Raw genomic sequence first — 25952 nt, 5'->3', positions numbered from 1 at the left:
ATTTGGAAACCTATAGTATAAAGCTGTTCTTAGGCACTACTATTACAGAAAGCAAATATTATGAAGTTTATATCTAGTACAGCAAAGGCTATTGTAAATAGCTGACAGTTATCTTTGTCATTATATATATCTACCTGTGGCCAATTGTTTACATTGGTTAAAATACCATGCCAAGGTCATGAGTTCAATTCTTACTGTGTCAGATACCTTGGTTCTGTACCAAGGACACAGACTCTACACCTAACCCACTGTCATCATAAATGTGTATAATTTGTCACAAAAAGCATTACACAAAAAACAGATGAAATGATCAGTTTAAAAAAAAATTACTACCACTGGAAATCAAAACATTATCATACCCTATTAATTATGGTAGGTAGTATCATCTTTATATAAGGATGACAGACATCATTAGTAGATCAAATAAATTTTAAAAAGAAAATATGAAAAAATCTCACTGCTTTCATAGGTTATATATAAGTGAAGATGAAAAAGAATATGGCTGATCAGAAGCCATCTCAGAAAAGAGTAAAGAATTCTAAAATTTTAAGAAATTATAAATTCTAAAGGAATCCCTTAGCTAAATTATGCCTTAGTCTGAAATATTCAAAAAGGACTAGACTTGTGTCCCCAAATCCTGTTTCAAATCCAAGAAATTAACTTTCTAAGATTTTACCTTTATATGTGGTTCAGTATATGCCCTGAAATAGATTAAGAAACTGTGCAATACCAAGTGATATTTTTAATAAAATGAAGATCTATAAATTATGATACAAGGATTTTAGAACCACATTCTGATCTATCACATAGATATATGTATTAACATTTGATAATACACTAAACTGTTAAAAGACTTAAATTCTCAGTATTAAAACAAAGGCATGTGATATAGAATAAAAAATGCCAATAATTAACAAGAGTATGATCTGATTGGTACTGTAAAAACAAATAATAAAGTAAAAGCTAGGAGAGCAGTGATAGCATCTTTATTATTGCTATTAATGGAACAAAAGGTACCTAATCACACCAGCTTCTCTTTTCAAAGACAATTACAAATATCCTAGTAGCATCACATGTGACAGAGTAGTCACTTTTGTTGCCTTCTATTAAAAACAATTACATGCTAGGAAAAGCACATTGCTCTCTCATTGCCAGGAGCATGTTATCAGTCTGTTCTTATCACATGAAACCAGACACAGTCAACTCTCAGTAAACCATTCAAATGCAGGGAATATTGATATTTCACAATAGTTATATTTGCCATTTGAATGCAACACATAGACTGTTTAGGTTCCTATAAAATTAATTCAAATTAAAAGTATAATCCTTGTTCTAGCCAGTTTGGCTCAGTGGATAGAGCATTGGCCCACAGACTGAAGGGTCCGGGGTTCCACTCCAGTCAAGGGCATGTACCTGGGTTGCAGGCTCAATCCCCAGCCCTGGTAGAGGCACATGCGGGAGGCAACCAATCAATGTGTCTCTCTCACATCGATGTTCTTCTCCCCATCCCTTCCACTCTCTCCAAAAATCAATAGAAAAATCTCCTCCAGTGAGGATTAACAAAACAAAACAAAAAAAAGTATAATCTTTAAGTCACTATCAACAAATGACCAAGAACAGGAAAAAAAATGATGCTGGGGAGGCAGGGAGAAATCAGACTAGTCTTAATATTTGGCCATGGATAAACCAAAGGCAAAACACACGAATGTAGAGCACTTAGCCAAGGGTTGCTAACAACTTCAATATATTTCACTCTTTCTAGATGGGTTTTATATCGGGAGTTATGTTTTTCAGCACACTGTAAACAATTACTTAGTGAGCAAACTGATTCATTCAGTTCTGTCAAAAGGACAGGCTGCAGATTCAGGCTTGTTCTAATGCACCCTATTTCCCAGCTTTGTTCACATAGTAATCATAGCAAAGTGGTAAAGCTCCCAGGCTGTGCAATCATCCTGCTTGAGCTTGATTTCCAGGTTCCACTTTGCTCATTTGCAAAATGGCTATAAAAATAGTACCTACAGCATAGATTAAAAAATTAAATAATCCATGTAAAACACTTAAAAAAGTAGCTGGCATATAGCAAGTGCACAACAAATATTAATACTTTTAATTGTTTAAATTGAACTAATGTTTTTAAGATATATTTTATTGATTTCAGAGAGGAAGGGAGAGAGACACAGATAAAAACATGAATGATGCGAGAGAATCACTGATAGGCTTCCTCCTGCATGCCCCACACTGGGGATCAAGCCCACAACCCGGGTATGTGCCCTGACCAGGAATTGAACCTTGACCTCCTGGTTCATAGGTTGATGCTCAACCACTGAGCTATGATGGCCAGGCTGGAACTGATATTTTTAAGTTATAATTTTGAATTTCTTGGGTCATTTCCCATACAGGATCTGGAGGGCACCTAATAAAATTGAACTCACTCGCCAAAACCGGTTTGGCTCAGTGGATAGAGCATCAGCCTGCGGACTGAAAAGGCCCAGGCTCGATTCCGGTCAAGGGCATGTACCTTGGTTGCGGGCACAGCAAGAGGCAGCTGATCGATGATTCTCTCTCATTGATGTTTCTAACTCTCTATCCCTCTCTCTTCCTCTCTGTAAAAAATCAATAAAATATATATTTTAAAATTGAACTCACTCAATTGGCATACCTATCTGACAAGATGTTAATCATTGTTTTAAAATAATGATATACTCATAGAAACAGAGCTAAGATTTGTGGTTGCCAGAGGCAGGAGGTTATGGTGTAGGAGAATTTGGTGAAGGTGGTCAAATGGTATAAATTTCCAATTATAAGATAAACTAGAGGCCCGGTGCATGAAAACTCATGCACTGGTCCCTCATCCCGGCCTGCCCCCTCTCACAGTCCGGGAACCCTCAGGGGCAGAAGGCAACCTAGTAATCAAGGGAAGGCAATGGCCCCATCACACCTCTGCTGCTGCCACTGCTGGCAGTGCAAGCCTCAGCTGGCCCTAGTTATCTGAGCCTCGGGCCAGCCCTGGGCGGCTTGCCTGCACCTCAGGCCGGCCCTGGTTGGCTGGGCAGCTGCCATCCAAGGCTTGCCTGCGCCTCAGGCCGGCCCTGGGCAGCTGGGGGGCTAAGGGGACTGGGTGCTGCCATATTGTGGCAGTGGGCGCTGCCATCTTTAAGGGTGTGGCAGTCAATTAGCATATTCCCTCCTTATTGGCTGTGGGTGCCTCCATCTTTTAGGGTGTTGCAGTCAATTAGCATATTCCCTCCCTATTGGCTGTGGGTGCTTCCCTCTTTGTGAGGGTGTGACAGTCAATTAGCATACTCCCTCTTTATTAGATTATGTATTGGAAAGTTGTAAATATTAAAAGTTCCCATCCCAAGAAAAAAAAAATCTGTAATTATGTGAGGTAAGGGATAGTCACTAAACTTATTGTGGTAATCAATATGTAAAATCATTATGTTATACAGCCTAAATTTACATAACTTTATAGGTCAATTATATAATGATAATACTGTAAGAAATGATAAAAATCAAACAAAAAATAATGTCACAAATAAAAATTATAATAATGAAAATAAAAATAGCAAAAAACAACATTTAAAATTAGGGAAAACTAAGTAAAAATCAGATATTACTGAATAACTCATTAAAAAGAAACAAATTTATTCTCACCAACAAGGAATAATTGATTATAGGAATTACTTACATATAATGCCTCAGAAAAACCTACCAGATTTAAACTTCTCTAAATTGAATTTATTTTTTAAACAAATGAGAGAAACCTCTTGTTTTTGCTTCTTTTATCATGCGAGATACAGTCTGGACCTGGTTTAAGTGCCATCAATCTTCAGTTGGAACAAAGCACATGGCTTTGTGCTTCTACATAGCTGTGTTAGAAATGTCCATTACATTTCAATGTCAATAGTTTCTATTTGCCAAAATAAAACTAATCTAGGAGAATAATAATTCTAAATGTAAATGAGTATCTGTGTGAATTGTAAATGCTACCAACTGAGCACCTGTGATTGTGCCTAATCGATACAATGCTTATTAGCAACAATTACTAAAACGGGAGAGACAGTCTAACTCACAGCTAAAAATTGTCATTTTAAAATAACAGAAGGTGCCTATCGTGTTAGAAAGCTAACCCCATGAAAAATTGATTTCATTACTTTATGTACCCCATATATATTAATATAGGCTTACCAAATACCTAATGGCATGAAGACCACATTTCTTCATTCATTATTAAAAGAGACAGACCCCAAGTCATAGCCATGCTCTACAGTTAATAGATTCTATGAAGAAAATGCCTTAAAAAATCTTAAATCATAGCAAAAAATAGGCATATCCCCTTCCATGAACATACAACTTCCTAGGTGTGGTTTAAGCTCTAAAGAACTATCTTCAGTTCCAGGATATCAGGATTACACATTTTATAAGATAATATATGTGAAACAACAGCATTAAAAAGGAATCAGTTAAACTGTGCAACAAAATGCCCAAATTACTAAGGACATAAAAGCCATATAACACCAATGTTACAACATAGGGAAGTAAGTGATTAAAAACAAACCTGGGTTCAAATCTCAGCTTTACCAATTATCAGCTATTGTAAATAAGATACATTGCTTAATCTCCCATAGCCTCAGTTTTTTCACCTATAAAATATTATTAATAGCATCTAGGGTTGGTGTGAGGACTAAATGAGATATGGATTTAAAATGTTTACCCTGGCACTTGGGACAGAGTAAGTGCTTAATAAATGTGTTATTATTGCTATTATGATGATGATGATGCTGATGATTGTTATAATTGTTTTCAATAGTGATGGTGTTAGTAGTAGAAGCAGCACAATCACCACACCATCACCAATATGTAAAGATAGAGCCAGTTTGCAGCCTACTCATTTAAAAGGCTGAAGATACACTGCTTCAACTTCTCTCTACAATTATTGACTCTTAGAATTAAACAATGGGATGTATCTCTGGCTCACAAATTCCTTGTTCCCTCTTCTACAGGAAGAAAGTGGTTGATCAATGCTAGAACAAGACAATTAGAAAGGAATGTATGTGTCAGCATAATTTAAAACACTTAAAATGTTCCTAATTTTGAATTATTTGACAATTTTAGTAAGGTGATAGACAAAGCTAATCAGTTAGTTTATATAGAGAAATCCAAATATTTGGACATAATCAAATAATTCAATTATATATATGTATGTATGCTTTTTAGTTGGCTGCCGAAAAGAATTAGGTCTTCTTGGTTGGTTCTCTCTGTATTAAAACTTACATTATAGAACATGTATTATGTATCATTAAGATGACAGGTTATTTATTAGGACACCAGGTCTCTTAGGACATTTTAGCGCCATCTTATAGGGGGTGTGAACTCTGAGACTGACATCTCATTATTTTCAAGCCAATTCCAAGAATTCCTATATTATGAAGACAGAGACGAATTAGGTTTTACTACTCTTTTGGTTTTTTATTGCTTTACTAAATATAGAAGACTTTATTAAAGCAAACAAAAAAGCAGGTATCTTCAAAAGCAGCCAGCTGATTCCAAGACTAAGAAACACAATTTAGAATATGATCCTAGAGGAAAAGTGCTTTTATATAAATAGCTCAATTTTCTGTTATTATTAAAACTAAACTGTACTACAGAAATATATTATTGAAGAAGCTAAATTTTATTAACCTCTGGTGTTTATTTCTTATATTTCCTCCAAGCAACATTAAAACCAAGAAACTGCTTACAACTTCCACACAATCTTTGTTCTTCCTGAGGTCTCTAGAGAACCCTAGAAATTCTAATTAGGATTAGCAGTTATAACATACATATTTTATTATTATTTCAAGTTTAGTTAATATTAGCCATCATTACATTAATTCTTATACAATATCACTATTATCTATAATTACTATAAATTTTAAGGAAAATGACACTATTATTAGCCCCTTGATGTTTCTATGCCGCCAAATATCATCAAATCAATAATAAAACTAGAGCACAAATACAAATTCCAACATCTGCATATGTAATATATATATTCACAAGTACTAACAGGGCCTTTTCAAGTTGTCTCTAATACACAGAGATATAATTTTTTCACTAATCCAGACATCATTTTGAGATATACTTTGTAATACAGCATCATTATGGCTTGTAAGAAGAACCTAAATATTATAAGTGTGGGGGCAAAGGCCTTAGGAACTAGAATACACAACAGATGTTAAGAATTCCTACTAGTCAGGAAATCACCATATCTTGCCTAGCCTAAGGGTATTTATTCACAAGCAATGTTCCATCATCTATCTGTGAATTCCCATCACCTATGTGTATGCCAAACACCTGCTCAATGATGAGTTATTGGGCCCCTCATGCTTAAAAAAACAAAACCCCATTTCCTCAAGGTGAAGTTCACTTTACTACCTTCACCCCCAAGTCCCAACCCAACAGGATGTGCTTTCAACACAGTATGGGCTTCACCTCCTCCCACCCCATTACTTTGCTAATGGTGTTCTTGGCCTAGAATGCCTTCTATTCTACTTCCCCTACTGAAATTCTACCAAAACACAAGGCCCAATTCAAATGCTACCACCTCTGGGATCCCCATTTGACCTAGGCAAAATTAATTATTTCCATTTTGGCATTTTAAGAATATCTATGTTGATATTTAATACAACTTGAATAAATGTAGTGGTCCTCTTCCTCTCCCCTTCCCTACATGATGAGTTCCCTAGTACAGGAATAAGCCTATTCTCTCTCCCTCCCATGTACCTTACACATGGTGGGGACTCTAAAAATAGAAATTGACCAAAATGAGAGATCCATTCTCTCCTAAAATAAAAATAATTTGGTTTATAATAGAAAGTTGAAAATAAATTTATCTACAACTCTAAGATAAGTACTTCAAATAGGAAGTATAATTTAATGGTACTTTCCTATATTAAATATTTACACATTTAAATACTATACTTATCAGAACTAGTGTATTTTAGGACTTCTTTCTATTTAGCAATCCAAAGCAACTTTAAATACCTAGATTAAACCTTTTCTTAAAACAGACCGGTAAAGCTTTCCAATGAATTTAGGCAACAGATCCTTGAGCTCTCTCTCCAAACCCCTTGCAGTAGGAGGAAATTCTCAGAGGTTTTAGAACAGTGGGCCTAAGAGCTTTGGAAATAGTTCTTAGAAACAATGAGTGTGTGGCTGCTTCCTGATTGCATTTGAGTGACAGGCAAACTGCAGCTGAATGGGGAAGAAAATGATGCCCTGGAGCTAGGAACTCCAGGAACTTCAAGGCTGCTTGGGTCACTGGAGCCAGAGCCCCCTATTAATTTCTTACAGATCCTGCCACCTACTGACCAAATTATAAATCAAGACCCTGTGAAAGACAAAGAACTTCAGCTATTACAGTAAGATCAATCGATAGTTATTAAGTGTTATTAAAATAAATGGCAGTTGTGTATGATGAAAATGTGTTTTGGCTATACCATACTTGTCTGGAATATGCTATAATGCTTAATTGTTGCGTTAAATGTCCCTTCAGAAATAAATCTTAGTAAAAGTCATGATATTTAGGTGTGCCTGACTTGATTTGTACTCAAATATTCAAAATTAGGAAAGAAATAGTAGCAGCACTGCTTAGAAAATTCCAAGACTCAGTGTTAAGAGGAATGGAAATGCAATGTTCTCAGCAATGAGTACATGAGAGCCTTTAAAAAAAAATCCTTACCCAAGGATATTTTTCAATTGATTTTTAGAGAGAAGAGAAGGGAGAAGGAAAGACAGAGAAAGAGAAGTAACAAAGGTGAGAGAGACACATCAATTGGTTGCCTCCGCATGCACCCTGACCAGAGCCGGTTAATCCAACCTGCAACCAAGGTACGTGCCCTTGACTGGCATCGAGTCCAGGACCCTTCAGTCCGAGGGCCGATGCTCTATCCACTGAGCAAAACTGGCTAGGACACATGAAAGCCTTTATGTGAATTTTGTTTAGTTTTATTTTGGTTTGATTAGATTTTAGCAGTCACAATAAGAATTGCTTCTATTGTAACTGATTGGCTCTACCAAGTGCTGCTCTGAAGAGCAGGAAATTCTCTTGCTGAATTAACAGTTATATTAAATGTCAATAACTAAAACAAAACACACACACCATGTTAAATGAAAGGTAAGGGGAAATTAATATGTATTGAGTGCCTGCTATGCTAAGCACTGTGCTGGGTGCTTTAAATATATAACCTTATTTAATTCTCACAAAACTACTAGGTAAACATTAGTCTACTCATTTTATGGATGAGAAAATTCAGTCTCAGAGGTTACAGGCAGCACAGCTGGAATGCAAATATGTGTAACTCCATTTCCTCTGGCTTTCCCCACTATGCCACACTACTTGTAGAAACTCTCCAATGGGTTTTCTAGTTACCTCTATGTTTCAAACTTCATTTTCTTCATTGGTAAAATAAAGAATCACTTCTAAGGTTCAGACTAACGCTAAAATTTTATGAAACCTATGATTCTTGTGGGACTCAATCCAAATACATCAGTAAGTAAAAGAGCAAGTGCTCAATACGGAGTGTGCAAAGAACTGTTAAGAAAACTTCACGGAAATAAGAAATTAAAATTGCCTATGAATAGAAGAAAAGTTGCTCAGCCTCACTCGTAATTTAAGAAGTAAAAATTATAACATGGATGATTTACCATTTTCACCTCTGCGAAGGGAACAGATGCTCATATGTTTTACGTGGCACTACAAATGGACACAAACTCTTTGGAAGACCATTTGGTAATATCCATCAAAATTATATATGTACACAGCATTTTAGACAGGAATTTCACTTCTAGAATTTATCCTACAGATATATCCCATGTGCACAAAGATATATGTAGGTACATGTTCACTGAAGCATTGCTTGAAATAGCAAAGGACTGGAACTAAACTACATATCCATTATTAGGGGACTGGTTACATAAATTCAAATGGGCCTAGACTGCAAAATTCTATGCAGTATATAAAAAGAACACAGGAAATAAGCATACTCTATTATGGAATAATATCCAAGGACAAAAGTGAAAACAGCAGGAAGTAAAGTAACAAAAAACAAAAAAAGATAAATATTCATATGCTTCTAGAGGCATAGCCTAGTTCTCATAGGCAATGTGAGAAATAATTAAGAGTGATTTTCTCTGGAGAAGAAGCTGTAAGTCTGGGATTGAAGGATATGTTTACCATGTGTCTTTTCTTTCTTTCTTTTTTTAAGTATATACATACCTTAATATAAGCATAATTTACTTTTTCAATTTAGAAAAAGTGTTTATAACAAATAGTCTATGGAGTCATTGAAGAACCATTCAAATGTAAGGTCTACTGCAGCAAAGAAGAAGGGAAAAAAGACCTAATGAGAGGAATTTTGTAAAATGTCAGAATTCTTCAAAATACTGTAACCCCCCAGATTTCTGTATGTGCGAACTTCAATTTACAAGGAACAACAAATATAGCACAAGCACCTCCAGTGTGTAAGATTTGATAGAATGGCTGAAAAGGAATAATATCTCTGTCTCTCTCTCTTTGTATCTTCCAAAAGTCATATTTTCACATGTTGGGGCATGTTGTGACAAATGAATGGTAAAGGGCAAAAGAATATGAAATACATCAATTTCTTATTTGTAAAGATTCAGACTGAAAAAATCCTCTGTTTAAGTAAACTATCAATTCTACAATGATTAGTAAAATAGTAAATGTTAATATAAACTATCAAAAATTCACAAACTACAACATTTACTTATAAGATTGAGAAGTTACCTCTATAGCACCAAAATTATGTGGGACATTCACAAGAGCCTAAGGGACTAATCATAAACAAGGCACTCTATTAGCAAATCAGTAAAAAATACTTACTAGGTACCAGATTTTGATATTATTCCACAAAATTTGCTTATAGAAAGAAACTATAAAATTTCCTAGGAAACCAAATTGATAAGTAGTACAAATGTAAGAGGAAAGACTACTTGAGCACTAGGGTATCAATCTTATTCCAATGTCATGCAAACTTAAAGCCATCAGTATTATTGCATTATTTTAACTTACATGGTAAATCAACAAACTCATCTCTGCTTCTCAGTAAAAATGACAACTTTATAATAGAGAGGGAATAATACATTAAACAATAAAAATAAAACTTAGATTTTCAGATGAATAACATTTATGCAAAATAAAATTAAAAGGCAAAAGAGCTACCTTCTTTAGTTGTTGGGTACATGCAGTTAATGTATTAATGTACTCATGTTTGACTCCTTCCAGTATGGAAAGATGACACATGTATTAGTAGAAACTTTAGCAAAGCAACCAATTCGATATATCAGAATAAAGAATTTATATAAAAAACAATGTACCTTTCATCTGGGTAGCAAAATTCAGTGCCAATTTTGCAAAGAGATCTGGATTTTCAAACTTGTCCTCCTTAACCTTTAACCAGAAACAGTTCTCAGATAATTCTTTGGGTTCAATCTGAAACAAAAATAACAAACATATGTTTCTAAAACATTATATTTAATTTTTCAAGAATTCACTTTCACCACAGTTGAATGACAGTTCCTTTACTCATTTACCTACTAAATCAACTTTAGGACCCATCAAAATAATACTATTGAAGTATTTATTGGGAAAGGCACAGAATTCGATTAGTAAATAGAAAAGGCACATTATAGCAATAGGCTTTATAGCAAATTACATTTAAAAAATCTTCTACTGAAATAAAAATCTTCTACTGGAAGAAATGTTAAAAATAATTTAGCAAATCCTTCCCCAACTCACATACAGTCTTCTTGCTCCTGGATTTTTTAAAATGGGGAAACTAAGATTCAGAAATGTGAATTCCCTATGTTCACTGATTAAGTTGAAGTCAATAACCATAATAATAGTTGATACATGCCTCCAACCATGTGTCCAGTACTGTTTTAAGTTATTTGCTACATCAACTCATCTAATTCTTTGAGGCAGGACCTATTATTATTTCCATGTTAAAGATGAGGAAACTGAGCCTCAGAGAGCTTCAGTAGCTGCCAAAGGCAGTAAATAGCAAAGACTGGATTTAAAACTAGGCAGGAATTGTGCTCTTAGTCACTATACTGAAACCCAAGTTTAGAATTGTGCATTTTCCAGGGCATCATGATGCTTCGTGATCCCTAGTACCATTATACTGCATGCTAAATTAACATACCATTACATTTACACACAAAAACAACTGAACCAACAGCTTAGGGATCCTATAGTTTGGTAGATTGTACCTAATTTTTAAAAAATCTACTTTCTGAAACCATTTACTTTCTGAGCAAAGCATAAGTATATACATAACTTTAAAACTGATTTACCGTTATTCTGGAAAACCAATTTTCTATGTAGATACTGTCAAATATCACTGTATGTTTTTAGATGAGCCATTGCCCCAACTGGTAGCCTGGGTAACTGTATTTTCATTAAAAGATTAGTTCCTAGTGAATGGGGACTGTGCCAATCTCAATAATAAGCTTTTTACAAGACATATTATATGACAATAATACAGCAAAATATTATGGAAAAGAAACAACAGTCATACATCATATCAAAAAACAACTGGGTTATTCACTACTGACTATTGTCACCTATCTCAAACTATCTAAAAAGTAAAAAATAATAATAATCATTCCCTACAAACAAAAATAACTAAGATATAGAGGATCAATGAAAAAAAGTATATTTACTGTTACAGTACTGAAAGTTAATAATGATATAAGAATCAAAATTATTTTTCATTTGGTGATATATTTAATTATCACTTTCACTTTGATTTTTCTTTTGCCTTCTATTTTAATTTCAAATTATCTGTGCAGTTAAACAGCAACATTTGTACTAGGAAAGATGAACATAAGATGGTCCTCAAATCTTACCTAATAATAGAGAAATATGTAAATTGTGCATTCGCTATGCCCACAGCCAATCAGAGTGAGTATGCAAATTAACCCAACCAAGATGACGGTTAATTTGCATACATGCCTGGGTCCGGGAACCTCCTTGGCACCCAGGTCACTCCCAGCTGGCCATCAGGCAGAGGCTTTAGGTTTAGGAAGGGGCCAAGCCTGCAATCGGAGGGGCAGGGGACCCTTTCCAAGCCTAAACCTGGGGCGGTGGCTTTAGGCGTGGGAAGGGGCCGAGCCTGCCACAGGAGGGGCGGGGTCCGCTTCCCAAGCCTAAACCTGGGGCAGAGGCTTTAGGCGTGGGAACGGGCCAAGCCTGCGATCTGAGGCGGGGGGGGGGTCCCCTTCCTAAGCCTAAACCTGGGCGGAGGCTTGAGGCATGGGAAGGGGCCAAGCCTGCCATAGGAGGGGTGGGGTCCCCTTCCCAAGCCTAAACCTGGGGCAGAGGCTTTAGGCTTGGGGAGGTGCTGAGCCTGTGATTGGAGGTTCTGGGGGGGGGGACCCCTTCCCAAGCTTAAAGCCTGGGGTGGAGGCTTTAGGTTTGGGAAGCGGCCGAACCTGCGATGGGAGGTGGGGGGGGGGGCCCTTCCCAAGCCTAAACCTGGGGTAGAGGCTTTAAGCTTGGGGAGGTGCTGAGCTTGGGATGGGAGGGAAGGGGAAAATATCAATGGAAAGATATCCTCAAGTGAGGATAAAAAGAAAAATAAAGAAATGTCATATCCTATGAAAGACACATCTTGAAAATGCTTAAAGAGAGTTGTCATTTTTTCATGGTAAAGGGACTGGAGTTTGTGTTGATGAAAATACCTTGGCAGCAGCAGGGTGATGGGGCTGGCACCTTCCCCTGATCAGCCCAGTTGCCTCAAGCAAAGGGAGGCCAGACTGTGGCTTAGGTCCACTCCCAATGGGGTGTGGGCTTAAGCCATCTGTAGGACATCCCCTGAGGGCTCCCAGTATGTGAGAGGGAGCAGGCTAGACTGAGGGACCCCTCCCCAGTGCACAAATTTCGTGCACCGGGCCCCTAGTATGCTATAATACTCATAGATAGCAATACAGTCACTCATACATTAATGATGAACTATGACTAGACAAAGCCAAAAAACTCTAGTTGTAGTATTACCTTTGACCAATTAATTCTCTTCATGGACACCTCTGGTTTATATATTTTTTTCTGCTTCATTCCATAAGGCAGATCAATTGGTGCTCCTGGAGGAGGAGGAATTCCTCCAAGGGGAGGTGGTGGAGGAGGTCCCCCAAACAAAGGTGGTGGTGGTGGTATGCCTCCTGGTAAAGGAGGAGGAGGAGGGGGGACTCCAAGGGGTGGAGGTGGAGGTGGAGGTGGGGGAGGCCCACCACCTGGCAATGGAGGTGGTGGAGGAGGGCCTGGAATTCCTGATGCACTTGAGACTCCATGTCCCTGAAACATAAATAACCCAATGTTTAAATACTTACAGTAAAATAAAGCAGCAAAGAAAACGTATCAGGAGACATTTGTGCTAGGTTTAAGATTACATGCACTTTATTTAACTGAGCAACAACTTAAGGACTTAACAGTATATGGAAAAGACTTGCATAGATTTTTGATAGCATTATAAACTCTGAACATTGACTACTTTTGCTAACACACTAATGCTAGGAAAGTTGGCATTCTCAAAGATTTTGTGAAACATTCTCCCAAAATAATGAAAAAATTTACCTTTCATTATAACTATATGCAAAGAGGAAGTATATTATATGGCTTGGGCCTGTTAGACTAGTTGGTTTGAACATGAGATAGTTAATACTTAAAAGCTCATTGATTTGATTTCCTTGGGGCCAACTAGCTTTACACAGGGTCTATCTCAGAGCACCAGTAACTCAGCTGTCTTCTAATACCAATAATTAATACTAAGTAACATCCATTTGCATATTAATATTGTTATCAATGCTTTTAAACCTGTTATTTCTTTTCATTCTTATTATAACCCTGGAATGTAGGTAGGGCATTTTTATTTCACCATTATCTCTCACTGCTTACAGATGAGCAAACAGTAACTGCAAAAATGTTAAATGACTAATCAAAGTCACACAGTCTGAAATGTGATTAAGACTGGAATGTGGCCCTAACCGGTTTGGCTCAGTGGAGAGCATCAGCCTTGGGACTGAAGGGTCCCAGGTTCGATTCCGGTCAAGGGCATGTACCTTGGTTGCAGGCACATCCCCAGTAGGGGGTGTGCAGGAGGCAGCTGATCGATGTTTCTCTCTCATCTGATGTTTCTAACTTTCTATCCTTCTCCCTTCCTCTCTGTAAAAAATCAATAAAATATATATATATTTTTTAAAAGATTGGAATGTGGTTCTTCTCATACCTAATGCAGTCCTCACTCCACAATAGCAGACTACCTCCTCATGAATGGGTGTCATTGCCATGAGGGAAATTCACTCAAATTACATTATAAGGAGAGTATAGCTTCTTTCTATTACCAGAAAGTAACTTCAAACTCATTAGTTAACATGAAGGATGACAGATGAAAGAGAACATAGCATTCCATATTGTCTGCTTTTCTGATGATTAATTTGTATCTGATTCTTTAAACAATTACTGATCACAATTGTTCACTTTCCAAAGTAAATGGATATAGAAGGGAAGTTGTTCATTATAAACATTCCTAAGAAACTCCTATCAATGAACAGACATCTGTTGTAATCAAGATATGACATTAGATTAACTGAATAAAAGGTTTAAAATCAATGAAATTTCTTGGTTATAATGATAATTTTACTTGGAGAGCAAGATTTCTTATCTTCAGTAATAATATGAATTTCCTACTTGGACTACTTAATTGTGCTAATTAAACTTAGAAAGAGCTTTACAAAATAAATATGTTGATGCATATTTTTTGGAATAATCAACTTAAAGGACTGATCTATTTATAAGATTGTAAATTAACAATCATGGGTAGATAGAATCAGAAAATGTTTCTCATATTATTCAATGTTCATTGTCCACATGTTTTATTCACATATATGAATCTTTATGTATCTACATATATACAATCAAGGTGTTCTTACATCAAACAAATGGCAATCCTGTAGTGAAATGCAATCTTCCCCAGAGAGATTAGGAAGAATTAAAGATAGAATTACATATGCAACATTCTTTTATTTTTAATATGGCAAAATTATAGAAAACAGCCTGATGTTTACAATCTTAATGGAGATCAAAGAAATACTGGAGAAAATTAAAATAATTTTTCTGAAAAATTCGGGGAATTAGTAAATTACCCTACAAATTGTGCATAAAATGATTTGTTAAATAATTTGAAAGGTAAAACATGTATCCCATTTTTATATCGAAACAGAAAATTAAAGTAATACATATTTATAAATATAAAATTTTGCCTCTATTAGGTCATATTTATGATATAAAATGTGAGCAACCACTACAATTTTAAAATAGGATTTTACTCAGGTTAAATACATATTTTTCAAATTTAATAAAGAATCTCAAATGTTTATATTAAATGCCACCAGCCTTTAAACATAAAATCATATCAGCCCTTTTATTTCCTCCAATGAACAATTAGGAATGGAACAATTAAATTAGGCTACAATAGAGTATTGAAAATTAAATATTGCAAGTGAATCATATTTGACACAATTTTGGGTGCACTAGAAAGCATTCTGTGCCTCTGCACTTTTACAGATTAGTTCATTTAATAAATCAGCTCACTACTCACTAAATGGTAAGGCCTTGTGCCAGGTGCAGTAGGGCCTTGAATAAGAATAATAAGTAAAGACACTGTCCTCAAGGTGTTTATGCTCCAGGGGAAGAAACAAAACAGGTATGCAAACAAATACGACATGAGTGGTCTACAAAAGTGATACAGAAGTCCACAGAAATTCCTTAATGGAGTGTTTGGTGAAGCTTTCCAAAGGAAATTTTACTGAACTTATCCTTAAAGAATATGTTTTGCAGGCACAGATGAACAAGGGAGAGCATTTCTGGCAGAGAATCATTAAAATCGGCATTTCTCGACTAAGTTTCATAAAAGCGCTATTTTCCAGGAGATGTTAATAGGTGGTCTGAAATAAAGGATTCTATGCTTGAATGAGTTTGGGAAAGCTCTATGAAAAAGAAGTGGACAGGTTTCTTCAATGTAGGACATCTCAGACCCTTTAATATGCTAATGAGTATTCCAACTCTCCAAGAAGAGAATTTCAAGTGTACCAAATTTATTGGACTATGGCATGCTTCCCTCATGAAAAACCTATTAGCATCTCTGTAACTAATGTCTGGGAAATGCAGGCAGAAGGAAATGTGGAGACAGTAAATTCTAAATGTGAAGGGAGGGAAGGTGACTTAGCTGCAACAGAGGCTGTAGTTAGGGGAGCATTCAGACTCTGCTGCAAAGGGGAGATAAGGAAGCCCATGATAGAAGGCCTTCACATTCCTGGTAAGGAGATTTTTATTTAATCCTGAATGCAACAGGCAGCCATTGGAAATATTAAAGCCAGAGTGACAATAATCAGGGCAGTGTTTTAGGAAGATTAATTTGCCACTGACAAAAAGGATGAATCTGAGGAGGAAGAGACTATAGGCAGGGAGGAAAGTTAAGAAACAATGGTAGTATTCCAGGCAGGAAGTAATGGGAGTAACCCTGAGCAGTTCTGGGTTTTGATGCAAGTGAAAAGGGTTGGAGAAAGAACTGACATAAAACAGTGGCCAGCTTAATTTGTCAGATGGCTGGGCAGGGAAAAGACACTCCCTTCCCCCAGCTTCATGATCAAAACAACTTGTGGTAAAATTTAAACAAGTGAGAATGGAGATCAAGCTGGTTTTAGAAAATAGAGGTGACCACAGATAATGGGTTTGATTTCAACATCCATGTGGAAAGGTAATCAAGAGCTGGAAACACAAGACAAACTCAGGAGACCTGACACCTACCAAAAGGTGATATTTGAATTATAATATTGAATGGATATTACTTTAAGGACATACAGAGGAAAAAAGAGCAGGGGAAAGAACATTGGTGAATGTCACCATTTGGTAGTCAAAAACAGAAATAAGAACTGAGTTCTCAGATGTAAAAAGAGAAGTCGGATGATAGCAAAAAAGAGAAAGAAATATTTAGTAAAAAGAAATAAAATGAATGAAACAGGATAAGGGAAGGAAAAGGCTACTGCAATGGGTAACTGGGAGTTCTTGGGTGACTAAGAAGTCATTCTTCAGTAGACTAATGGCAACAGAACTAATCAATCAACCAATACCTCAGCATTCACAATGTTAAGAAGTTATCTTACAGTTCTTATATTTACTGAAAACATAAAATGTGTTGAGAGTACGTAATCAGTTCTTGAGTTTAGACAGTATAATTAAGATTTTAAGTATATACGAAGTCTTTTCATCATAGGGAATGTAAGTGCAAATGCAAAATTTATAAGTTTTCAAATGATGGTATTCAAGATTTAAAGAGATCACAAAAAGCTTTGGGGATAATTAAAATTAAGGAGCACTTTCATGTTACTTTTAAAAGAAAAGAGTATGCACCTAATTTTTCAAATCATGATGAAAATTTCATCTCAGAGACAGTTTTGCTTGTATAATATATTCATTCCATTAAGGTTATTCAGTGCAGTTCAAGTGACTAATGCCTTATTGTTATCCAAACATTAAAATGATTTATTGTCCTAGAAAATCAAATCTGTAGTTATTTCAACAAATATGTGAAACTGCCAAAAGTCTGCTTCTGGTCGTATTTTTCCTTCATCTAACAAGATAATTTCTACCATCAACCTCACTGTGACATGACACAAAGTCTATATCTTGTTTCATTACCTGGGTTCGAAGTTGCTGGATTTCTGTTTCAAGCTCCTTGATTTTTTCTTCTCTTTTCTGAAGCTCAGCTTGAGCTTCCTGCCGAGCTGTGAATTCTTCATCAAACTGCAATGATCACCACCATAAATGTACACTTCATAATACAGTTACGAGAAAGTTTTAAACATTAGGTATTAAGTAAGTAGAATGTCTTTTGCTTTGCTGAATTCCTAGGTCACTAAAAAAATCAGAGCTTCATTATTTTCATGACAATTAAGTGGGGGTCGAGTATAGCTGTGGTAGTAGTAAAGAAGAAATATGCCCCCAACCCAAGAAAAACAAACCCCATTTTCACTTCTGAAAAAAAAAAAATACAAAACAGCCCTGCTGGTGTGGCTCAATGGTTGACCGAGGAACCAAGAGGTCACTGGTTCAATTTCTGGTCAGGCCACACGCCTGGGTTGTGGGCTCAATCCCCAGTGGGGGTGTGTGTAGGAGGCAGCCAATATATGATGTTCCTTTATCATTGATGTTTCTCTCTCTCTCCCCTCTCCCTTCCTCTCTAAAAATCAATTTAAAAACACAAAACACAGTTTAAAAGGGTGAACTGAGAAGTCTCTCTTCATATGTAATGGATCTTTCTTTTCTGTTATTGAAAGTTAGGTTTTAGAATTATTCTTGTTTTTTAATGTTTCATCCCATACTTTCGAATTTATTCAATTAGAAAAATGAAACCTAAAAATTAACCATCAAGCAGTTCAACTCCTTAATTATATTTAACCTTGAAAAGAGATTGCACCTTTTAGAACACTCAAATGGATGTGCATTAATACAAATGAGAATATCTATTATAATCTTAATTGTCTAACATCCAAAACGTAGTGCTCCTTGAAATCTGACAGTAGAGTGATATATGCCATAATGGCATTCTCCTCTACTTGGTTAACCAAAACACTTGTCTAAATGTTACAAGAGGGAAAATAAGAGGTTAAAGTGTGCTAAGCCAAAGAGACCATCTGAATGGTGAGTTCCCATTTACTGTATCCTGCCCAGCTCACACTACAGTCAGGGCTGTAAGCAGGCCCAAACAAGCCTGCATACTTAAGAGTGAATACTGCTTATACCCAGCTATAGAACATTTGCCCTTATTGTCAGTATCACTTTGAGTCACTTCTAGAAGTCTACACATTATTCCAATTATCTTATTTCTGTTTTGATCTTTTACTGTACAAAATTGTCTTTAGAGATTGTAAAACATAAAAAGTATGTTCACTACACTAATACATATTCATCCTCACAATAGATTTGACCTTTGCAAGTTATAAAATGCCGCTCAGATCCTAGTCTGAAGAAAGAGTGGGTGAGCAAATTGGATAATCACAGTGTTTTGGTCAAACTTGAAATACTAGTTAATTCCTTTATTCGTGTCTACTTGAGTCCTAGGAAAATGTCCCACAGAGGCTGGTCCTAACTTCAAATTCTAAACCCACCCCAGATCCTTCAGTCAGCAAATGATCTTGTTTCCTAGTTCACAGAGAAGATACTTCACTACTATCCCTATTGAAGAGGGTAAAGTGGGGATAAATGGTGATGGAAGGAGACTTGACTTGGGGTGGTAAACATACAATACAATACACAAATGGTGTGTTATGGAACTGCACACTTGTATAATTTTATTAACCAATGTTACCTCAATTTAAAAAAACAAACACGATTTATCTGATTCTATACTCTTGTCCTCCCAAAGTTAGCTTCTCCTGTGTGCTTGTCAAGCATGTTGTCTACACAAGCACACTATATAGTTTTCCTCTACAAAAGGTTTGTTTGCTAGTACTTTTGAAGAGAGGCACACAGTGTTTCTGCTGGAAATGATCTTTATCTGTAAACCCACAGAAGGAATCAGAAAAGTCTGAGATGTGTGAGCTGGGAGACTTCTAATAAATCCACTAAATTTATCCACTCCTTTTAATGACAAAGAAACTATGATCCAAGGAGAGTAAGTGGCTTACCTAAAGTCACAGCTAATTAGTGGCAAAGCCGAGATCAGATCTTACAACTACTGCTTTTCATTCTAGCGCCCCTCATTCTCTCTCTTTTTTTAACTGCTTTATACTGCCTCTTAAAATCACCTAGAATAAGAGAAAACATGCAGACAACCCCTGGAAAATCATTCATGTTTCTTCTAAATGTTGATGATGGGAATAAAGCACCAAACACTGAAATTTCTTTTTTTATTATTTCAGGACTCCTTTTCCCATAACATATGCTTACAGAAAACTTTACTGGATAGATTGTCACAATTTGCTCCAGTCTTGTGGTCTCTAATCACAGTGCCAGGGAAAAATTAAGGAGATTCTAAGATTTTCACAGGGAATTTTAAATGTGCTACTTAAAACAAGAACATTAGAAATATAAATGTCTATTAATCAAAAGCATACATTTTCTTTCACCAATAAAAATGACATATTCACACAAACATTTTATGCTCAAGCTCTTAAAAATCTATTCTAGTAACTGAAAGTGCAAAGACATTTCTTCAGATGCCCTGAAGTAACTTCAGTAACACTCTATAATTTCTAGAGTGATAGCAAAAGTGATTATCTAATCTCCAAGGTAAGACATAACTTTGAAGAGACAGCAATATGTAAGCACTTTATCTTGCTGTCAGAGGCTGAAAACTGGAAAGCCTTTAGACTTGGGCTTCAGTCCCTCTCCCTGCCACCAGCAGCAGAGAAATACCATACTAACACTTCATAGCATCTAGAACAACAACAAAAAAATGCAACCTTTGGTACAGGCTAATAAAATTGTAACTATGCTTTCAGAAAACAAGGAAAAGACAATCTAAGATCTTAATGAAATTAAAATATTTAAAAAGCTGACATTTACATAAGGAGAACCTCAGATTGCACCAATACTACATGAAGCAGCAGCATCATTTAAAAATGATTATTATAAAATACAAAGAAAGTAAGTCTAAGCAGCGAGAAGAGAAACCCATACACAGAGAGAAAACACTGCATCTTTCTGTTGCTATTAATAGCAATGACTTTAGAGTATAACAGATAAGACTAGCTAAACATCTCACAGTTCTCCAAGGAGATACCTATTGTAAGTGAGAGCTGCAGCAAAGCAATGGAGAAATATATTTTTGCTGATCGCTTTTAACTATAACCTTCATTTATCATTTTAGTAGACTAGGGCTAGTGTTTTTCTTCCATAATGGATTAAAGGTGATGAGGAGGAAACAGTAGCAACCATATCTTATCATGAAAGAAATCAATATCTTCTAGTTATGTTTGAATCCAGAAACATAAAGTACTACGTAACTGAAACAACATTTATAAAGCCTTACATAAAGGAACACAGTGGAATATATACTGTGATTAAATTATTAATTTAATAATTATGGCTAATACTTTATAAGCCTTACCTTCTTTGAAAATTCCACAGCTTTTTGTTCACTTTCTTCAACTTTTGCCTTGTTCACACAAGAATCTATTAAAATTAACCAAAAAAACTATTAGAAGTTATTGCATCAGATCTCTAGGCAAAATATGGCTGCCAGCCTGTAACTCTACTGTGTAGACAGACAATCATCCATATGCCAATCGCTATTAAAGGGAAATTGACCTAGACCACAGAAAACATAAACCACCATAAATTGTCTTTCTTTTGCATACTAACTGAATTCAATGATAGTATTTTTGAGGCACAAAACCAAGCATCCAAATATACAGTATATTTGACTAAATTATCATTGTTTTAAGGTATTTAATTATTTTGCAACTTTCACAATTATAGAATTCTTTAAAAATTGTTTTGTAGCTTATTATGGGTAAATAGGTCCCACAGAATCTATGCTTAAGATTATTAAAACTCAAAATAGCCTTTAAAATAAGGCTAGAGGTAGAGATACAATAACATTCATTAATTCAGGTTTCCCAAAGAAAGACTTCACTTAAATAAATTATAATGGGGGCAGAATATATTATGTAAATAAGGAAATAAACATTAAACTTCTCACATCTAATCAAACACTTCAGAATATAAATAAGTGAAGAACTTCTTTTGGACAATATTTTTCTTATCATACATACAGTCTCTTCTGTACTTAGCCATGCCACACCTATTTATTTATCCCCCAAAAATAAAAATGTATATCTATACCCAGACTTGCATATGAATGTCCTAACAGCTTTAACTTTCTGGGGTGATAGATTTGTTTATTATCTTACTGTGATAGTGGTGTTAAACATAACTAAATATAAAAATTTTATCAAATCATGTACTTTAAAGATGGGTAGTTTTTCTCATGTCCAGAATACCTCAATATAGCTTTTCCTTTTCCTTTTTCTTTTTCTTTATTAAAGAACTGTGTGGCTGGAGCAAGGCAACTAAGGAGAAAATTGGTAAATGAAGAGATCAAAGAGGGGCCAGACCTCTGTTGGCGCTGGTAATGATTGGTAATAATCTTGATTTAAATCTCAATTAGAAGGTATCAGAAATTAGGCAGGAATAGGATATGATTTATAAAAAAAATACAAGACTTACAAAAATGTGAAATCAGAAGAGACTCTATTCTCCTTAAGTCCAGGTGATCTTAAAACAGAGATTCATAAATTCCCTAGAAGTTCTTCAAGCACCTGAAACTTTTTGTGAATGCACATGTACATGTGTGTTTGCGGACGCACATGTCTGTGTGTGTACACGTTCTAATGAAAGTTCCACAGCATTCATCAGCTACTGCAATAGGCCTCTGACCATAAAATATTAAGAACCACACATATATTTGACTTACATGAATTTGGCGGTTGAGGAAACTGAAGCCTAAAAAGTTCGGTAAATTGTTCCAGTAATAACGAGTCTATGATGCTGACTATCCTCTCACTTGGTCCCTTCATCTCTCCCCACCCCAGTACTTTGGATTAACAGTACACAATTATAAATACCTGGCATACAGTACACAAAACAAATGTCTGTGAACACTGAATGAGCTAGCCAAACTCAACAGCAGAGTATGTGTGCCAATTATAGTCTATAAGAGATTATAAGCCAATACAAATATTTAGAAATGGTCCCTTATAATTTTCTAAACAAAATATGAAATAAATTACTGAGTTTATCAAGCTCAATGAAAAATATGTAATGACACCAGCATTCACATTAATTGCTGGGCAAGGTAAAAAGCATTTTGCCTTCAAAATTCATGCCCTTGCTTACAGAAATCAATCCTAAGAAAAAATGAGAAAAATCCAAACATTTATACAAAGAACATTCACATGAGATTCATTTTTAATTGTGAAAACCTGTAAATAATCTAGATGTACAATAAGAAGGAACTAATTAATACAATATGGCATTCCATAAAATGGAATGTTATAGAGACACTCAAAGTCCCATTTTAAAGGTTTACATGGAAAAATTATCAAAGTCCGATTTCAAAGGTTAGCATGGAAAAATTATTGTAATACAAATGCTCCATGAAAATTCCACGTATTGAGCTGAAAAGTGAGGTTGGTGCTTTATTCCATTACATAAGTCTCTAGATTGCCTAGAATAAGGAAGCAGGAGTTTTAAAACCAGAAAAGAATAGCTGTGTCTGGGTAGAGCATCTTCCCAATAATCCAAGGTTTTCAATTCAATCCCCAGTCACTGCACATACCAGAAAAAACTGCATAAATAAGTGGAACAAAGTTGATGTTTCTCTCTCTCTATCCACCCCCCCTTTTTCTCTCCCTCTCTCTGTCTCACTCCCTCCCTTCTTATCTCTCCAATAATTTTTTAAAAAATACATCCTATATAATAAAAGCCTAATATGCTAAGTGTCCGACCGTTCAACCATTCAACCAGTCCCTATGACACACACTGACCACCAGGGGGCAGACGCTCCGACCGGTAGGTTAGCTTGCTGCTGGAGACAGGCAGATCGGGACTGGGCGAGACAGGCTAGACACACCCTGGAGCCCTCCCAAAGTCCCTCCCCGGCCCCAATCATGCACCAGTGGGGTACCTCGGCTTGGACTGCATCCTCTCACAATCTGGGACCCCTCGGGGAAAGTTGGAGAGCCAGTTTCAGCCCAATTGCCGCAGGCCAAGCCGAGGGACCCCACTGGTGCACAAATCCATGCACCAGGCCTCTAGTGATAAATAATAATAAGGAATTCATCTCTGAATATTACTGTGAGTCTTCTCTGTGCTATGGCATGAAAAATATACGTATAATTGGCATTCAACAGCTGTTGTTTTCTTCTTTTATAGACAAGACAAATGAATTCATGCTTGAATCTTAGCAATAGTGATTTTGACTAGGTATAAATAAAACTGTTTAACTGTAAGGTCAGATAGCACAGCATATTTCACAAGAGAGGTTTCACATTATCCAGAGATTGTTCCAGAAAGTATAGCTAATTACGAATACAGGATGATATAAGGGCATTTCCTCAGCAATCCAAGTAGATGAACATGAACTTCTGAAATTCTTTTCTAGCTCAAAGTCTGTGAAATATAATTGTTCTACTTTGATAGAATTAAACGGTCTTAAGCTACTAAATAACCCTGTGTTTCTTTCCTCAAACTTGAACATGAATATCATAGCTATATTATTAATTAGACCCTATTGTACATGTGATTTCTATAAAGCCATTAAGGTACCAGTATAAATTGAATCAAATGATTTCAGGGTCATGTTTCTAAACAGCAAGGCATTCATGTATAATAATACAATGTATTTTTGTGGGTTATTAATTTTAACCTGAATTCAAGAGAGTTGAAACCTGTGACATAGGTTCATATTTTCAGTCACAAAGGCAGAACTCTCATGATCATAATAATTAACAATTATAGTGATTGAGTACCCATAAAAACAATGATTTATCAGATATTAATAGAGGAAGTTCAGTAAGAGATATACTTTTAAAAAGTGCTTATTATACAGAAGAGAGTATAATACAATCAAAGGACATTGAGGATTATATTACATACCTATCAGATGAGTTAAATCAATGTCTAATCTTTGTCTATACTTGAAATCGGGGTCCATACCACTGCAGTGCAGCACTATCTGTGAAACACACTCCTCAATTATTTTGTAATACTGTGGCCTGAAAAAAAGGGAAAGTATTCTTAAATACCTTTTCTACCTACACAAATCAATTTTCTTAAGAGTTGATTCACTGTGGTAAAATAACCATGTCTTTCTCTAGCACTGTTTTAAAAAAAATCTTTCCAGTCATTAGACTACCTTAGAAGAAACATGCCTACATTTAAAGATGGTCTGGACGTTATAGTGCAAAACCCATTGTGAAATAATCAACTGTGAACACTTAGTGACTTAATACTCTAGTTTGCAGGGATTCAGGCCTACATACAAAGATACTTATCAACCTTATCTACTTAAACTTAAGCTGTTGTTCCTAAAGTTAATGAAAACAAATGACCTGTTAGTCCCACATCCATGGAAACAGTCCTAGGCCTCTAAATGTTCTCAATTTCAATGAGGGATGGGTATCTTGGCATTCGGTGGCAAGCAATGTCTTAAATTTACTCCAATACTTTTACTCAAGATTAGCTGTAACAGCTTACAAAACTGGACTGAGCCACTTATGCTACAGACTATTTCAAAGATCTACTTATGCACATATTTTAAAAGATCCATTTTATAGTCGCATACACACTTAATATGTTCAAAGTGTCTAAGGTTTTAAAACATATCCTAATTCAGTAATCTACCATGGTAATTCTGGCCTTAAAAATGACCACTTGCTTACTTCAAATTTTTAAAGACACTTTTTGCATTAATATTTGGGGAAAATTGAGTATTGATCAGTGGTGAATAAATTCAACAGAGAAAAATCAGAAAGAGATACTACTATACACAAATTATTAAATAAACATCCCTAAAATTGTGTGCTAATAACTAGCCAACCTACTAAAAGTTTGCCAATGAAGCCAAACAGATTCAAATTGTTCTTACATGTTCTTTGTCATAGGGCTAGTATTAAGAATAAAAATAAATAGTGATATACAGGGGCAGGCAAAAGTAGGTTTACAGTTATAATACAAATAAATAATACAAGAAAGAATAAACTGTTTTGTGTACTCACAACTGTAAACCTACGTTTGCCCACCCTGTATATTACAGATCTGAGGTTCTTTCAAGTCATCATAAGGACTAGGTTAATTGATATCAGATTATAGTCAGTCTAGTCAATGA

General features: G+C 35.7%; 1 protein-coding gene across 3 annotated transcripts in view; it reads right to left on the bottom strand.

Moving 5' to 3' along the window:
• DIAPH2 (diaphanous related formin 2) overlaps nt 1-25952 on the bottom strand; it is a 981952-nt gene that overhangs the window by 695138 nt on the left and 260862 nt on the right. For all 3 annotated transcript variants that reach the window (XM_079765114.1, XM_079765112.1, XM_079765113.1), the window contains 5 exons: nt 24722-24840; nt 21171-21235; nt 17759-17863; nt 13061-13357; nt 10381-10495 (listed from right to left, as the gene is read on the bottom strand). In XM_079765114.1, the coding sequence (XP_079621240.1) occupies nt 10381-10495; nt 13061-13357; nt 17759-17863; nt 21171-21235; nt 24722-24840 (701 nt within the window). The remainder of the gene's footprint in view (nt 1-10380; nt 10496-13060; nt 13358-17758; nt 17864-21170; nt 21236-24721; nt 24841-25952) is intronic.

The sequence above is a fragment of the Cnephaeus nilssonii genome, assembly GCF_951640355.1.
Source record: "Cnephaeus nilssonii genome assembly, chromosome: X".
In the NCBI taxonomy this organism is placed as follows: domain Eukaryota; kingdom Metazoa; phylum Chordata; class Mammalia; order Chiroptera; family Vespertilionidae; genus Cnephaeus; species Cnephaeus nilssonii.
The sequence above is the reverse complement of the archived record's forward strand: the minus strand, read 5'-3'. Positions and strand labels throughout refer to the sequence as shown.